This window comes from Stegostoma tigrinum, chromosome 24 (genome assembly GCF_030684315.1).
Source record: "Stegostoma tigrinum isolate sSteTig4 chromosome 24, sSteTig4.hap1, whole genome shotgun sequence".
NCBI lineage: Eukaryota > Metazoa > Chordata > Chondrichthyes > Orectolobiformes > Stegostomatidae > Stegostoma > Stegostoma tigrinum.
In genome coordinates, this window is record NC_081377.1 from 36972067 (window position 1) to 36990461 (window position 18395).

An 18395-nucleotide genomic window follows, 5' to 3' on the forward strand; every position below is an offset into this window, starting at 1 on the left:
TAAAGAGCTGAATAGCCTACTCCTGCTCTTATTTTCTATGTTTCTCAATACAGAGATGGTTGCCAAGATCTGCTGTCTGTGTGCAGCTGCACCTGTGCAGTCACACCAGCAAATAAAAAGAATGCTATACCAGTATAACAAACAGGCTATTTAACAGTCATCAGAAGCATCAATTTGCAAAGAAATTTATGGACTGATTATTATTGTTAATTGCTGCTGTGTTCTCTTGGAACTTATATTAATGTGAGAAATTGTGGTCTGTTTACTTTTCCGGCTTGGAAGGTGTGTTTGTTTTTGTTACAGTCAATCAAGTGCAACTCTTTCACCTTTCTCGCTTATAGATTGTAATACTCCTAGCGGTGGCCAATTGCAGCCAATTCTAAAATACAGTAAAGGACCACTCTTGGCATGTATATATAACTTCATCTCGCTCATCTGGAAGGAGGAGCACATGCCTGAAGATCTCTGAAATGCTGCAATTGTGACCATCTTCAAGACAAATTGTGTTAACTCCAGAGGTAACCCTTGCTGTCTGAGCTCCACTGCAGTAAGCAATTACCAGTACAGCCGAGTGTGTCGACTGGTGGGGATTTTGGAGAAGAAGCATCCATGAAGGTAACAACCATTTTGAGTGTTTTTGATTGGTTCAGACGGAGGTCAAGCATAAACAGCAAGAGTAACGTGTTTAAACCTAAACATCCTACCTATGTACTTCTTTAAATTCCTCCTGCCCCCGCTGTGGCAAGGCCTGTCAGTAGAGCATTGGGATGTTAGTCACCTCAGGACCCACAACTCTAGAGTGACTCTAAACCATTTCTATTCAAGCAGTCGTGCAGATGCCTTAAAATGTTTTAGTATACCAGCCTCCACCATTTTCTCTGGCAGTTCATTCGACACACACACCATCCATCGCATGATACAGTTGTCCCTTAGATCTCTTAAATCTTTTCCCTCTCAATTTGAACCAATGCTGTCTAGTTTTGGACTCCCCTACCTTGGGGAAAACATCTTGACTATCCACCCCATCCATGCCCCGCTTGATTTTATAAACCTCTATAAAGGTCACCTCTCAGTCTCTGACCCTCTAGGGAAAATAGCCCCAGTCTAATCAGCCTCTCCCCTTAACAGCTCAAACTCTCCAACTCTGGCAAAATCCTCGCTAATCTTTTTTGAACCCTTTCAAGTTTCACAACATCTTTCCGCTAGCAGGGAGACACTATTTCTGAAGTAGCCTAACCAATGTCTTTACAGACCTAAAGTGATCAACCTTCAGCATTCTGTTTACCAAGGAAGAGCTTTGAGCCTCTGCATGGTTGCTGTTAAATTATAACCACTCATCTCTGAAAATGTTGTTAGCCAGGAGACCATTCGCCCTGTCATGTCTATAGTCTCTCTTCAAATGATCATTAACCTAGTGCCCATTTCCAGCCCCATCACCTCTTCCACACACCCCTGTCCACTGTTTTTCCCCAAATAATCATCCAATTCCCTCTTGAATATTTCCATTGGACCGGTCTACAAGGCATTTCTAGGCAGGGCATTCCACACTCATGGAAAGAGTGCAGAGTCTGCTCTGAAGAGGAGTCATCTCTCTCAATGGATGCCTTCTGACCCGCTGTAATCTCCAACAGCATTTGCTGTTTTCAGTACGGTTACAGATTCCAGCATCGTCAGTAATTTGTTCCTACATTCCATAATCATCCTTCCTAAAGGTATTTTTTTGTTGGCTTTCACAGTCATTAAGACCGGTAGAATCGTTAGCGGAGATCAGAAAGTATTGAAGGGACTGGAATTGTGCTTTTGAGGGAGGTGCATCAAAAGCGATGGCTTACTTTGGGGAAAATGAGTATTCGTTCAAACAACTGTGAAGTAGTGGGGCCTCGGTTTGTTGACAGAAAATCATTGGTTCCCGAGGAGCGGTGGCTCTCGTTCTGCCAGAGTTTTCTTCATACTCCGGCCGGGCGGATCGAAAACGAAAGAATCTGATTTAGTGGAGGAGACCCCCAGCTGGGAAAGAGGAGGAGTGTTTTCCTCAGCCAGGGCAAAAAAAAAGAGTGTTTTCCGTGGGCTGGCGGCCATCGCGGTTCGGAGTGAACCGCCGCCACGGTGGAGACTATCGGATGGCGCCTGAGGTGAGGCAGCGGAAAGGTACTGGGGTTGAGGAGCCGGTGGAAGCCTCACCCGAACGAAGGAGAAGCAGGGCTACGAAAGCCAGACGGGAGGGCACGGAGAACTGCTTGCCGGTGTTGTTGGGAGCCGGGCTGCTCCTGGGTTTGGGCCTGATCCTCGGGTCCGCGCTCTGGAACTATAACCTGGACCGCCAGCTCGCGGAACGCCAAGTAAGAGACCAACCGTCATAACGGTCATATCATGGCGGCGCCGATTGTCAGGCTGAGTGCTCGTTCAGGAAAAGGGCGGCAGTGTTTATTATTGATGGAATGAAAACAATTTTTTAAAAAAGTTCAAGCCATTCTCATTTGGGCAAACCTGCTCCCTTAGAGAAAGAAAAATGTTTGTGGGGGGGAGGGAACCTCACGTGTAGCCGGCTGAATGTTCGTGCAAAGGTTCACGTAGCCTCCGTGACTAACCTATTTCTCCAGAGATTCAGCAGCTTCCGCCCAACTCCCAAAAACCAAAACGAAAGCCCTAGCAACAATGTGCAGGGTTTGGGCGGGGCGACGGCTGCAGTTTGGCACAGTTAAAATGCTTAGTACAGACATGAAGGGCTAAACAGACCCCGTCTGCACCGTAATAATTCTGCGAAAATTTCTGTTTACATTAGCTCATGTGCTGCCTTTTTCATGTTTTGTCACATTGGAACGTTCTTAAAATACGGATCGTGTTTATGGAAAAAGCTGGAAGCTATTGTTTCTGTCTGTTCCCTCCCCCACCTCGGTCCTTTGGCCATTCTGAGGTTCGCTTGAACTGTTTGATATCCTGTTCGATCCAGAGTTGAATTTGGCAGCGCCACAATTCAACCATTCATCAACACTGCCTATTTTCACCTCTGTGATAGTACCTGGTGCTGATTTTGACATGACTCCCTTGCCACTAGAACCTACCAATGTACATGGTTACTCCTGGACAAACCTGTGAGTTGAGAAATATTTTCTAAGCTGGCCTAACTAGGGGACAAGAAGGGCTTTGGTGTATCAATCACCTGCCACCCAGAGCCATACAACTCTGAAAGAGGCCATTTAACCCACTATATTTGTACCACTCTTTTAATCCCATTTACCAGTACCTGGCCCTTATAGGTTACAGAGATTCTGATGGGGAAATTAGTCTTTTCTACCTGCTCAACCTAGGTCTCACTATTTTGTTACTGCTCAGTATCCTTTGTTCGAAGAAAATCAACAGCAGCCTATTGGATCTTTCGCATAGCTGCAATTTTCAAGTCCTGGCAACAACTTGTAAACCTCCTGTGTACTCTCTCTAGGGAAATTAAATCCTTCCTGTATAGTGATGACTAGAATGGAACACAAAAGTCCAACTGTGACCTAACCAGTTTTTTACTTAGTTTCAGCATTACATCTCTGCTCTTGTGTTCTGTGTTCACTGCCTTTTTATTGGGCTAATATGTCCTTTATTTAGTTTATTTTGCTGGATTGAGTTGGTGGGGGGGACGTGGGAGAGGTGGCAATTGACTTTAGAAAAACGAGAGGTGATCTTGAAATTTATTAGACCATAAGTGGACATTAGGAGAATACAACCTCTTCTGTAGAAAATGAGAGCCAGTAGACAGTTTGAGGACAAGGACTTCCTTTTAAAATGGAGGTGAAGTTTTTTCTTCTCTCTTGGAAGACCTTTGGAGAATGGAATCAATGGAGGCTGGGTCATTGACCCAACTCAGCTTTAAATTAATTCAATGTTTTATAAAGAAGGGAGTTGGGAGTTAGACAGGAAATTTAAGTTTGAGACCACATTTGAATCAGCTTTCATATTGAATGGCGGAGCAGCTTTGAAGGACAAGATGACAAGATCATGCTTCAAAGTAACATTCTTGATGATTTGTGCAGCCGTATAGCTGTCCCAAGGGTCTGCACTTGCCAGTTGGTGAGTTGATGTCATTTCCAGCATTGACTTCCGGTTTGGGAAGTCACTGCCTTGCAGTCCGCACAGCAGAAAAAAAGGTGGAATATAGCCCCTAAGTCCTATGTTCCTGTGAGTGTGCAAAATTTTCAAGATTATTATCTACTGGTTTACGTTGGTGAGTAAGTAATGGAAATGTAGCTGGGACTGACCACATATGGCTGGAAACTCCTCAATGTTGTTAAAACATCACAGAAAGAATCATGATGTAGCTGGTAAGAGATTTGGAAGGAAGAACCCCATGGTTTTGTATGGAATTTTGTTGCAAAATGTTCAAAACTTAGTTAATTATGTTCAGTGGTTACAGTTTATGGTTCAGTATTCTTTACATTTTTAAAATATATTTATCTTCCAGAAAGATGCTCTGAAATCTCTTGGCAGTGAAGGACTTTTCTTATTTTCCTCATTCGACACCAATAATGACTTGTACCTCAGTCCAGAAGAATTCAAGCCTCTAGCTGAAAAACTAACAGGTACTGTATAATGAAACTTTAGATTAAATGTGCCTTGTGAATGAAGGCTGAATGGGTTGAGACTCTTCTCATTGGAATTTAGAAGAATGTGATTTGATCTCTGAAACATAGGATTTCTAAAGGGCTTGACAGGATAAATGCTGAAAGGATGTTTTGCCTCATGAACGAGTCTGACTAGAGGGCATAGTCTCGGAATCAGGGGGTGCCAAGTTAAGACTGAGGTATGAGGAATTTCTTCTCTGAGGGTTGTGAATCTTTGGAGATTCTTGTGACACAGAGCTGTGCGGTCAGAGCCCTTGTGTATTTTTAAGGCTTGTCTAGGTAGATAGAACCATAGATTCTTGATCAGAATAGAATACAGGTAGTTCTGCTATAATGCATGTTTTGTTAACGCAAATTGACTATAATGTGATTGATGAATAGTGGATACTGTTTGGATAACCTGAACTTTGCTGAACAGGTATAGCAATTTTCTATAGTGATTTCCCTGTAATGTGATTTTATGTGGCGTGATTTTTATAGCATGAGGTCACACAAGAATGCAACTATTGTGTTAAAGGAGAACTACCTGTATCCTTTTTTTTAAAGAATATATCAGTCCCGGAATCAAGCGTTACACAGGAAATTTTAGTCTGAGTAATGTCAGATCAACCCAGATCCTATTGAATGGCTTGAGAGGCTGAATGGCCCACTCCTATTTCTTAAGATCTTATGTGGAAACTGTTGTCTAATGTGGGTTTTTCAGTAGTTTAATTAAGTGGTATTTTGGATCAAGGTAAAAACTTCTCATTAAAAGTTATTTAATTCTTCTCTGATGCAAAAAATAATATCCTTAAATCCACACGAAAGTAGGGGTTGATCTAGAGTTTTGTGCTAATTACATCAGGTGTGCTTCTTTGTGTCTGCAGGTATTGCCACAGCCCCAGACTTTGAAAGCAATGAGGGGCCTGATCCAAATTCAGAGGTGCTGACAATTGAAGCAAAATTCCAGCCTCTGCTGATGGAAACTATGACCAAAAGCAAGGATGGCTTTCTTGGAGTGAGTGAATCACATCTTCCCTTTTCTACTGCACTGATCGTGACTGTTGGTTATCTGACAGATGTTTGGATCTATGCTACAAATGTGAAACTTAGCCAAGCGAGTGTCTTTTTCTGGAAATTATTTTCATTACAGGCATGATTGTAAAGAAATTTTTGTTTACGTACTATTGTCATCAACTTCTGCTTTCAATAGCTTTAAGTCATGACGATTTGTAACCTCACGTAACTTTTATTTAATGTTTTTGTGGTGGAGTGGATAACTACCCTGCTTCTGACCCAGGGGCAGTGGATTCAGGTCTCACCTCTGGATTTGATGGCCAAGGAAGCTGCATGAAAAACATGTCCAAATATGTTACTTTTCAATTTGTAAATCCTCCCAACCGAGGTCAATGGCTTATGGTAAGAGAGGGAGAAATATATAGTTAGCCATGTGACAGAAGAAAGATTGAGCCTTCCCCATTATTATCCATGGCTTCAAGCTACAACATGCATGTAAATGCAGCAATGCAAACATCTTTGGGGCTGATTTGCTCAGTTGACTGGAGGCTGAGTGGAACAGATCAATGCCAACAGCATGGGATTCACTCCCCATCACTGAGTGGATTCAGGATCAGTTTCCCTTGTGCTGGAAACATGGTATTCAGTTAAGACCTGGCTTCTCGCAGAGAAAAGAAGTTAAAAACTACTTATAATGTTTCAGGTTGCAGATTGCACAAGCATCTTTCTTAATAAGATATTTCAAAGCCATATTGAATGGAAATTTTGATGTTTCTTGCTTTTTGTGCGAGTGTTACCTGTCACTCTGTATACATTAGCTGTCTCTTAATACCCCATGTATTCTTCATTGTGAATGATGATATTGGCTGTTGGCAGTCTACGTGGTTGGGGATATCATAACTAAACTCAATCCCATCCTCAACTGAATGCATTTTTCTCCTCTCTGATTAGAAATTGGAAGTTTAAATTTTGACTTATTATTTCTAGATTTGTGCCCAGGCCTTGATGATTGATTGTTTTGACCAGGGAGGAGAGGTTGCCTTTTTACCCTCATCAGTCAGTTATAACAAGAGTTTCTTTTATCTTGCAGCAATGTCACACTTCAGTTAAAATGCTGCTTGGTTGATCAACATGAAGGAGGCAATTTACAATTTAAGTGAAAGAAAGGAATTTCATTATATGCTAATCTTGACAAAAATAACAAAAGGTGACACTAAACCCAGGAATTTTTAAACACCTGTGCAAAAGGAAGTGTACAAAGGAAGAATAAAGAATGTGCAGTTTAAAAGTTTATAAAGTCCTTGAATTATGAGAATTGAGACTGAGATGACAGCTGTTTAGTTGATGTTTTGTATCCTCAGCAGTAGCAAAATTTTAGAACCCTTGGTTGGGTTCTAGGTGAAGGGATGTTTTCATTTTACCAGAGATGCTTCTGAGAATTTTCTGAGAGGCTAGGCAACAATAGGAGAAAGTCTTCCAGTATTTACTGTTACTAATCCATTTTTCTTTCATTCTATCTGTTGCTCTGCCAAACAGCTAATAAAACAGGGTTCATTTGTGTATTCCTGAGTCTGGCCTCATTATTTTTCCAGACTGGATTGTTGCAGGCAACCTTTCAGGTCCAGTATGTTCTTCTTATTTAGGTGTAAATTAATACAGGAGATGCAGATCTCTTAAACTTTTGATGAGGTTGACTGATTCAGTGTTCTTCAATAAAATAATAATTTCAGCTAAGACAGTTTTTAAAAATTCCAGAGATAATGGGAACTGCAGATGCTGGAGATTCCAAGATAATAAAATGTGAGGCTGGATGAACACAGCAGGCCAAGCAGCATCTCAGGAGCACAAAAGCTGACGTTTCGGGCCTAGACCCTTCATCAGAGAGGGGGATGGGGGGAGGGAACTGGAATAAATATTTATTCTAGTTCCCTCCCCCCATCCCCCTCTCTGATGAAGGGTCTAGGCCCGAAACGTCAGCTTTTGTGCTCCTGAGATGCTGCTTGGCCTGCTGTGTTCATCCAGCCTCACATTTTATTATTTTAAAAATTCCATATTGTTTTCTCAACCTGCCTCCCTTTTTGGTCAGGTGATCACTGCAAGTATTTTAGGTCTGTGTTTCTTCTTTTAAGAACCATTTTGATTCTTGAAAGTCTCAGGGATTAGGATCTGAGGAAGAAAATTTAAAAATTGATTGTCTATATTTTATTGCTTTTGTGACATGATGATAATGATGCTGCATCCATCCACTCTAACCCAGCCGAAGCCAGGTTTTGAAGCTGGGAATGTCATCATTTACAAGTTTAACGAGACATGGTGCAGTTTATCCGCTGAATGATTGAGGTATAGAAATCTTTAGAACATTGAGTGATAGTTTAGAAAGTTTAGCGATTAACAGAGATGTACAGACTGGCAAATCCAGGCCTGATCTGTACTGGGTGTTAAATCACACTTAGGAAGGTCAAATGAGTTTGAGAGGGGACAATAGGGCAGATTTCTTGTTCCTTGCTACTATTCATTGACTTTGACAAGGAGTGCCCATTGAGATATTGAACATTGACTGAATTAGATGGCTTTGGCTGTTGAATAGCAGGCTAGCATACATCAAAGTGAGTATGTGACTAATAGCTATTTGAATGAGGCATTTAAGGGCTCATTGTGCTTGTGGAATTCATCAAGGAGTCAATGTTTTAAAGAGAACTGGAGAGAAAAATCAGTCAGGACAAAACAAAATTGTAATTTGCAGTGTTCCCCTGCCTCCCATGTTTTGAGCTTGGAGAGGGCGAATCCTTTTTTCCTGCCTCATACCATTTCCCTGATTGATGGAATCTCACTTGCTGTTAATTACTATATTGTATATTTGGTCAGGGAATGGGTTCTAAAGAATGGTCACTAGACTTGAAACATTAACTCCACTTTCTCTTCACAGATACTGTCAGACCTGCTGAGTTTCTCCAGCAATTTGTTTTAGTTTGATTTCCAGCATCCATGGTTCTTTGTTTTATTTTAATAACTCTCAATTCGGTCTTTTCTAATCTTGTTGCCTTCCACAAATAACCAGCCAACAGGTTTTGAAATATGCACCTTTCACTTTCCAGTTCCAGCTAATAAATCTGTAATTTACTTTTCTGAACTTAAATAGGATTCACAGTGCAACAGCTCTCTGTAGAGCTAAAATATAAAATACCATATAATTTCACACAGGCTATAGCTCCAAATGCCAACGATTTGCAATTAAGTATTTTACACAAACAAAGGTTTTTTTCATTTACTCATGGGATATGGGCTTTGTTAGCTGCCCATCATTTATTTGCCTGTCCCTAGTTGCCCTTGAGAAGGTTTTGAGCTGCCATCTTGAACCACTGCAGTCCAAGTGCTTTAGGCAGATTCACAATGCCGTTGGTGAAGGAATTCCAGAATTTTGGCACAGTGACAGTGAAGGTATGGCAATATATTTACAAGTTAGATGATAAGTGGCTTTGAGTGGAACTTGCAGGAGGTAGTACTTAGTAAATACTTTACAGCACATTGCATTTTTACTGGTTAGACTCACATTCATTATTGGCCATGAAGCACTTTTGAGCATGCTGAAGACAAAAGATGCTATAAAAACAGCCAACACAATCTTCAGTAGACTTTAAAGGCTTTCTCATTGATGTAGTAATTCTACAATTTGTCATCATGCTCATCACATAAAACTTATAACATCTTAGCCAAATGCTAATGAATTCCTGAGTTCTCTACATTAGAACATAGGACAGTACAGCACAGTACAGGCCCTTCAGCCCATGATGTTGTGCCAACCTATTATCCTACTCAGATCAATTTACCCTGGATACCCTACATTTTACTATCTGCCATGTGCCTATCCAAGAATCGCTTAAAAGTCTCTAAAAGTATCTGACTCTACTACCACTGGTGGCAGTGCATTCTATACGCCCACCATTCTCTGAATCTCCAAACAAAACTGTTAAACATTGAAAGATTCTATATCATATTTCTAATTGCTTAAAAGATGGAACTGTTGAAAAAGCATGATTAAAGAAGCAGTACTGCAGGTTCGTGTAATATTTAATTAACAGTTTTTCAGCATGACCAAGTGAATTATTAACGAGAATATTAATTTTTTTTGTGGAATCTGCTGTTTTAGTTCATATTTATCTGTGGTTACAGTAGATTGATTTGAATTTATCATATAATGACCAGTCTTTGTTAAAACAACAAAAAATACACATTTATGTCAGGTATCAATTCATTAACCTTGTATAAAAACGTCAAACACCACAATAGTTCAGCTAAGATAGATTCAAGGAATGATTTAAGGTAAAACTTCTTCATTATACTTTGAGATGAGATTAATCAACCTTTTTGATTCCATAACTCGATACTATAAGTATGGAACCTTAATTGACCTTCAAATGGCCGTGGTATATAGTATTTTAATACATAAATCTTGGGAAGGATGCCTTTGAATAACACTTGTTATACTGTAACTAAATAATATTTGTACAGTTATTACACAATATGTTAGCATATTTAAGACCAGAGTAAGAAAATTCCATGCATTTATTCTGTGTTTCAGGTTTCCCATGGCTCCCTGTCAGGACTGAAAAACTGGAAGACTGCAGAAATACCTTCTAGTATCTTCAGTAGCAGTCAATTTAAAGCTTTCCTCCCTCTTAAAAATAAGGTAGAGCTGGGTGAAACATGGTGGATGATTCCCAGTGAGCTGACTATCTTTACTGGGTACCTCTCCAATAACAGATTTTATCCTCCAACGCCACAAGGGAGAGAGGTAAAATATTGCATATTAATATGGCTGAGTTGTGAAGTTAGCACACATTTATAACGTTACTTATTGACGATACATCAATTTTTACAAACAATGTACCATTTGATAATTCATTTTCGTTTATTTAGTATTAAGTCCAGAATGGAGCCAGCTCAATTATGAACTCACTATCTCTTGTGGGAACGGTTAGCACTGCTCATCATTTGCTTCTTATCTGTTTGGCAAGCAAATAGACCTCTTTTGTTGATTTCATCAGGTTGACACCTCATTTTTAGGTATGCCTGTGCTAATCCTGGCATGCTTGCCTGCACTGTTCGTTGAACCAGGGTTGATCCCTTGGTTTATTGGTAATAGTGGAGTGGGGATACACCAGGCCATGAATTTGCAGGTTGTGTCAGAGTACAACTCTGCTGCTGCTGATGGCTGACAGTTGCCTCAGAGATGTTGAGACAGGATTTATTTCCACAAGGACTGTGCAGTGATTACTCTTACTGATATATCTGCAGCAGGCAGGTTGGTGAGGCTGAGGTGAACTGCTTCTCCCTCTTACAGCTTCCCTCACAACCTACCAAAGACTCGGTTTAGCAGTTAAATCCTTGGTCAGTAACAGTGGTGATGAGCCCCTCTTGGCGGTGGACACTGAAGTCAACCAGCCAGCGTAGATCTGTACCTTTATCGCCTTCTGTGCTTTCTCTAAGTGTTGTTTAACTTTGAGAGCCTGTCCCTGGTCCTTAGTGGGATAATCTGTGGAAAATTGCTGATGGGAGATTATTCCTCACATGGTATGGGGTTGTCGCCCTGTTCAATCCTAATATTGAGCTCCACAATAAAGGGCAAAATCTTGCTGTATTCTTGGGCATGTTTAGTCTGGTCTTAGTTTGTGACCATCCCGTTTGTCAGCTGGCTGTTAAGTGCATTGCACAGGGTTGCTGAGTATTCTGGGGGGGGGGAAATAATTGAGTGGTTCAGCAATACTTTGCTATGTGGATAATCACTTATACAGTAGAAAACCCCTCTGATTTCCCCAAAACAAAAATGATAAACTAAACAAATATTAATCAATGTTAAAAATGAGAGAATATTACCATTTTTCAGAGAAATATGTTCAAAGACGTTCTTTGTACATCCAGTGCTTAAAGTCAGAGTGTGAGAATGAACATCAGCACCTGGGATTTCTGCACAGAGTTTCTGATCTTGGCTGTAACTATTGGTTGAGCTTGCTGACTGCACCAGGAAAGAACTTTTCGTTGTCCACCAGCACCTAAATTGAGTACGTTGATTCTTAATGTTACAGTGAAAATGATATAGCCCTGTAACCAGTATTACAGTGTCTCCCTTTTTACTTGTTTTTCCCTTTTAAACAGGTCCTTATCCATAAACTTCTAAGTATGTTTCACCCACGGCCATTTGTGAAGACGAGGTTTGCACCCCAGGGTGCAGTGGCTTGCATCCGTGCAGTCAGTAACTTTTATTATGACATTGTCTTCAGGTGGGTACTTTTCCTGTGTCAACTCCACAAATTATTTCAGAGCTTTCTCTCTGAGTATCTGCTTTAAGGTTGTATCAGAGATAATGGGAATTGCAGATGCTGGAGAATCCAAGATAAAGTGTGGAGCTAGATGAACAAAGCAGGCCAAGCAGCATCTTATGAGCACAAAAGCTGATGTTTCGGGCCTAGACCCTTCATCAGAAAAGGGGGATGGGGAGAGGGTTCTGAAATAAAAAGGGAGAGGGGTGAGGCGGATCGAAGGTGGAGAGGAGACAGACAAGTTAAAGGGGCGGGGATGGAGCCTGTAAGCGGTGAGTGTAGGTGGGGAGGGGATAGGTCAGTCAGGGGAGGACTCTTGCAGTGCCACAGTGATGCCACCCGAAGGTTGCAGGAACAGCAACTCATATTCTGCTTGGGAACCCTGCAGCCCGATGCTATCAATGTGGATTTCACAAGCTTCAAAATCTCCCCTCCCCTCACTGTGTCTCAAAACCAGCCCAGCTCGTCCCCGCCTCCCTAACCTGTTCTTCCTCTTGCCTATCCCCTCCTCCCACCTCAAGCTGCACCTCTATTTCCTATCTTCTAACCTCATCCCGTCCCATTGACCTGTCTCCTCCCTGGACTGACAAATCCCCTCCCTACCTCCCCACCCACACTCTCCTCTGCAGGCTCCATCCCCGCCCCTTTTAACTTGTCTGTCTCCTCTCCACCTGTCTTCTCTTCTATCCACCTTTGATCCACCTCCCCATCTCTCCGTATTTATTTCAGAATCCTCTCTCTGTCCCCCTTTTCTGATGAAGGGTCTAGGCCCAAAACATCAGCTTTTGTGCTCCTGAGATGCTGCTGGGACTGCTGTGTTCATCCAGCTCCACACTATTTGTTATCTCGGCTTTAAGGTTGTCTTCCTTTTGTTATGTAACAATATTCAGGAATAATTCTTTGGTGTAACACATCTTGGGATCTCATGAGGGTCTGTTATACGTGCAGCTTTAGCTGTCGAAGTTGCTTATCACTGACATAATTCATATTGGACAATTCCTTCTTCATTGATGCTTGAGGTTTGAATCACATACAAATGTGTATGCTTCCTGCAACTTTTTTCATTCTATCTTAGTGCAACTGTTGTAATGGTTTCAGAGATCCCTGGATAAACCCAAGTGTAGACCCGACACAACATTGTTCTGTGTTTAAGAAGTCAAAGAAGGCTAACACTGGTAGACTTCAGCTTTTGCATTTATTCCCTGTGAACCCTTGTACTATTTTGAAATACAGTCCTATTCCTTTGCCTCCACCTAATAACTTTCAAGATAATGGTACAACAGATCTGAGTTTTGCATACAATCCAAGTGACTGATCTCCTTGATTATTTCTAAGATCTCTACTTTATTGTTGATTTACTTTATACTCCCCATTTAATATTATAAAATGATTAAATATGGTTAAAGAATCCCCACCCCTCATGTTAAGGGCTAGGGTTGGCAACTCTTTAGGAAACTTGGCAACTCTCCTGGACATTGTTACTCAACACCTGGGGAAATATTGTATTGCATTGGAAAGCATCTTGCATCACTTTTCATTTTGTTTGAATATTTTTAGAAGCAACAAAAATATTGGCGAATACTGTGTGTAGTTTTGGTCACCTTATTTGATGCATGGTTGCATTAAAGGCAGTTCAAAGAAGATTCACTGATTTCTTGAATGAAGGGATTGGAGTTTAGACAAATGAGAGGTGATCTTATTGAAGCAAATCAAAATCTGATAGGATTTGACAGGGTAGATGCTGAAAGGATGATTCCCCACATGGCAGAATCTGGAACAAGGGGCACGTAAGAGTTGTCCCATTTAAGATAAGGCAATAAGGCATTTTTTCAGAGGGTTGTTGGGAAATTTTCTATGACAAGGAACAGTAGAGTATGGGTCAATTTTTAATTGACAAGAGAGCTTAGGGTTATGTGAAGGTCTGGCAGTATTAAATCAGCCAATCTTATTAAATGATGGAGCAGGCTCAAGGGGCCAAATGGCCTACTCCCACTCCTATTTCCTTTGTTCTAATGCGGTAGTAAAAATGCCGATTGAGGTGGGGTAGTTGGAAGCTGGAGATGCTGTGATGAAGCATTGGGGAGTGTATTTAAACCTATATCAGATGCCTAATACTGGTAGACATTCATTTTACCCTTTTGGCAGACTAGTAGAATGGCCATGAGCGTGACCTATGTTTCCATTTCAGGATCCATGGAGAATTTCAGTTGAATGAGCTGCCAGATTATCCCTTTTGGTTCACTCCAGGGCAGTTTACTGGACACATCATTCTTTCTAAAGATGCATCTCATGTTCGGGATTTCAGGATGTACGTTCCCAATGACAGGTTAGTGGGATTTTGAAAAAAAAGTCTTCTCTGCGTTCCCAGATGATAAACATTGAATATTTTTTAGGAATGTTTTATTTTGTCCCATAATTCAATTTCTGAGTCAGTTTCTTTATGTGGAAAGATTAAACTTGATACAGTGGGAGCATGGTCAACTTTGAATTCAGATGGTCCTGGGTTTAGAGCCCATTCCAGAAACTAAACATGTAATCTCACCTGACAGTTCAGTGTGGTAGTTGGAGGGTGCTGCACTGTCGATGGAGAAGTGAACTGAGGCAGTGTTTGCCTTCTGGGTTGATATGAAAACATTTCATAGCACTTTTCAAAGAAGGATTTTGGAGTTGGTGTGATGTCCTGATCAATCTGTGTTCTACACGATATTATATAGTCTTTGTCAGAGCTTGTTGTCTGCACGTTGTCTGCTGCCTGCCTTTCTTGCAGCTATTTTCCTCTCTCACTCTCATTTCCCCTGTGCCTCCCTCTTGCTGTTTCGTTTTTGCTTTTTTTTTCCCCACTTTATCCTTTCCACTTTAGGAGACTCCAAGACCAGAAGGCATATAGTCAGAGAAAGGGGTCACCCAGTTAGGACAGAGGGATCACCAAGTTAGGACAGAGAAGAAGAATTTCTTCTCCTCAAGGGAGTCAATTGGTGGAATATTTTGCTGCCAACAGCTGTAGAGGCTGGGTTGTTAAGTATATTCAAGGCTTGAGATACAAATTTTCGATCCTTAAGGGAATCAAAAGTTATCGGGAATGGGCAGGAAAGTGGAATTGAGGATCGTCAGATCAGCCATGATCTCATTGAATGGTGGAGCAGACTTGATGGGCTGAATGGCCTATTTATGCTCAATATTTTATGGTCTCTTCTGAGTGTAATCATATTGAAGAACTCCAGAAACTTAAACTGCCAAATATATTTTTGTTGGGGAGATGAGTGAATGATTTGCGTATTGGAGAAAACCTACAGGAAATGCACAAAACTATTCAGTGTTGTCAAGTATTTGTCAAATTCTTTGACATTATTTCTGTTGCTTTCATTGTTAAAATCTGGAATGTACTGCCTGAAATTGTGTTGAATGCAGATTCAATTGTAGCATTAAAGAGGGAATTGAATTATTATTGGAAAAGAGAATATGTGGAGTTACAGGAAGAGGGCAGGAGAAAAGCGCTCTCTGAGAATTTTCATTCAGAGATGTGGTGCAGAACTGATAAGCTGAATGGCGATCCCGTCATTATAATAATTGTGATTTTGTCATGTTAGTTCTGAGTTGTGCAGTGTATTCCTTGGTACATTTCCTTTAGCTTATTTTATTCCTTCTGCTGACTCCTTTTTATTTTGAAGTGAGGAAAGCATGTTTGTTCCACTGTCTGCATATATGCAGTAGGCCTCTTTAAATTAATTGTACAGAAGCAGACTGGACAGTAATACCCAAAGCTGATTATTATAGCATTGCACAGCTCAATAGGAGTTTAAGAACAAATAAACAACAAACGAGAATGTTAGCTGCCAAAACACTGGAACTTTGACCAGCAAGTAGCACACAAAGAAACGTGGACTGCTGCAGAACAGTAGAGTTTGTCAAGTTCTAGTTGACACGCAGGTTTCCGGTAGACGACTTATCATTTATTGGACCCCCTCCCTCTGTGGATCTGGGAATGATGCCCATTCCTTCTACTTTTTCTATTGTTATAAATCCTTACAATCTCCCTCTTCCAGAGCCTGTCAGATTTTAAAATCCAAGTTTGGTATCTCCTACTTGTTTCTTCAATCATTTCATCCTCTTTTTATTCATTCAGGTGACCTGCTTTTCATGTTGATTTTTCCAAATTTTCCCAAATAAAAATACGTTGAAAATTAAATCTCTTTCTGCTTGTCTGTCACTTTGGAAATTCAGTTTAAGTGTACATTTTGTTTCCTATCGCTTCACGGTTTCAGCCCCATTCTCTGCTAAGTTTGATGTTCCAATCCAGAGTTTTGTGGTCGTGTTGGTATAGTTGGATTCTCCATTCTCTGAACTGGGAGGTGGAGATGATTAGAGTTGCAGCTGCAAGTTATCCAAATATTCAGTATCGACCACAAAACAGATTGGCTGTGATGCTTTCCTTGGTTGAATTCCCTGATTTTTGTGAATAAAATGTGACAAGTTTCTGTTACTTAGATTCATAGTCAAATGATAAAAATTGAAACTTGACACAATTCCTTTTCTTGGTAATGGGTTTAGTCACAGAATGTAACACAACATATCATCTACTGCCTTCTAATGTGCCAGCCGGCTTTACTTCGTAGTGCTCTAGAAACTTAAGTAAAAAATTAATTTAACTCATTATTTCAGCAATATGCTTAACATACCATTTCTGGTTGAGCTTTACAGTAGCGTGGTGCCAATATCTATTGAGCTGTACCTAAAAAGAGTGCTTGAGTGCTTGGTAGCTCTCTCCAAGCCTCAGATGTTGGTAATTTGATCACCTGATGACTATGTGGCTTTGAGTATCTCCAGAAAGTCTGGTGAACCACTACTAAGTAGTACATCTGATCTGGACTAGGTCTCTGAATGTGGACATGGAGTGGCTGTATGGGGCAGGTGAAAGTGGCAACATGGAAGTCGACATAGGCTACTTACCTCAGGTTTGTTGTGCTCTTTACTTTGTAGCTTTCCAGGACACCCACAAAAGATTTAATATGGGGGTTCTAAATTCTGTGGATTTTGAATAGGTGAATGAGGGGAAACTATTTATAGACAAAAATAGAAATTGCTGGAAAAGCTCAGCAGGTCAGGCAACATCCGCAGGGAGAAATCAGAGTTAACGTTAACTGGTGATGGTGCCAGATGGCTTTTATTTAGAGAAACTATTCATGCTTGTGAGTGATCAATGACCAGAGAATGCCAATTTAAGGTAGTTGAGGAAAAAACCTGAAGGGAGATAACATTCCTAGTTTTGCGCAGCTAAATATGATCTGGAATATAAAATGTGAGGCTGGATGAACACAGCAGGCCAAGCAGCATCTCAGGAGCACAAAAGCTGACGTTTCGGGCCTAGACCCTTCTTCAGAGAGGGGGATGGGGGGAGGGAACTGGAATAAATAGGGAGAGAGGGGGAGGCGGACCGAAGATGGAGAGTAAAGAAGATAGGTGGAGAGAGTGTAGGTGGGGAGGTAGGGAGGGGATAGGTCAGTCCAGGGAAGACGGACAGGTCAAGGAGGTGGGATGAGGTTAGTAGGTAGCGGGGGGTGCGGCTTGGGGTGGGAGGAAGGGATGGGTGAGAGGAAGAACCGGTTAGGGAGGCAGAGACAGGTTGGACTGGTTTTGGGATGCAGTGGGTGGGGGGGAAGAGCTGAGCTGGTTGTGTGGTGCAGTGGGGGGAGGGGACGAACTGGGCTGGTTGAGGGATGCAGTAGGGGAAGGGGAGATTTTGAAACTGGTGAAGTCCACATTGATACCATATGGCTGCAGGGTTCCCAGGCGGAATATGAGTTGCTGTTCCTGCAACCTTCGGGTGGCATCATTGTGGCAGTGCAGGAGGCCCATGATGGACATGTCATCAAGAGAATGGGAGGGGGAGTGGAAATGGTTTGCGACTGGGAGGTGCAGTTGTTTTTTGCGAACTGAGCGGAGGTGTTCTGCAAAGCGGTCCCCAAGCCTCCGCTTGGTTTCCCCAATGTAGAGGAAGCCGCACCGGGTACAGTGGATGCAGTATACCACATTGGCAGATGTGCAGGTGAACCTCTGCTTGATGTGGAATGTCATCTTGGGGCCTGGGATGGGGGTGAGGGAGGAGGTGTGGGGACAAGTGTAGCATTTCCTGCGGTTGCAGGGGAAGGTGCCGAGTGTGGTGGGGTTGGAGGGCAGTGTGGAGCGAACAAGGGAGTCACGGAGAGAGTGGTCTCTCCGGAAAGCAGACAGGGGAGGGGATGGAAAAATGTCTTGGGTGGTGGGGTCGGATTGTAAATGGCGGAAGTGTCGGAGGATAATGCGTTGTATCCGGAGGTTGGTAGGGTGGTGTGTGAGAACGAGGGGGATCCTCTTGGGGCGGTTGTGGCGGGGGCGGGGTGTGAGGGGTAGGGTGGTGTTGATGACATGTCCATCATGGGCCTCCTGCACTGCCACAATGATGCCACCCGAAGGTTGCAGGAACAGCAACTCATATTCC

The 18395-nt window shown here is 41.8% G+C and overlaps 1 protein-coding gene across 1 annotated transcript in view; it reads left to right on the top strand.

The window, feature by feature from the left end:
- The first annotated feature begins 1737 nt into the window (after positions 1-1737).
- Positions 1738-18395, top strand: part of selenon (selenoprotein N) — a 34298-nt gene continuing 17640 nt past the window's right edge. The window contains exons 1-7 of the mRNA XM_048558276.2: positions 1738-2339; positions 4448-4565; positions 5474-5604; positions 10183-10395; positions 11757-11881; positions 14109-14246; positions 16791-16872. Of these exons, the coding sequence (XP_048414233.2) occupies positions 2121-2339; positions 4448-4565; positions 5474-5604; positions 10183-10395; positions 11757-11881; positions 14109-14246; positions 16791-16872 (1026 nt within the window). The 5' untranslated portion in view covers positions 1738-2120. The remainder of the gene's footprint in view (positions 2340-4447; positions 4566-5473; positions 5605-10182; positions 10396-11756; positions 11882-14108; positions 14247-16790; positions 16873-18395) is intronic.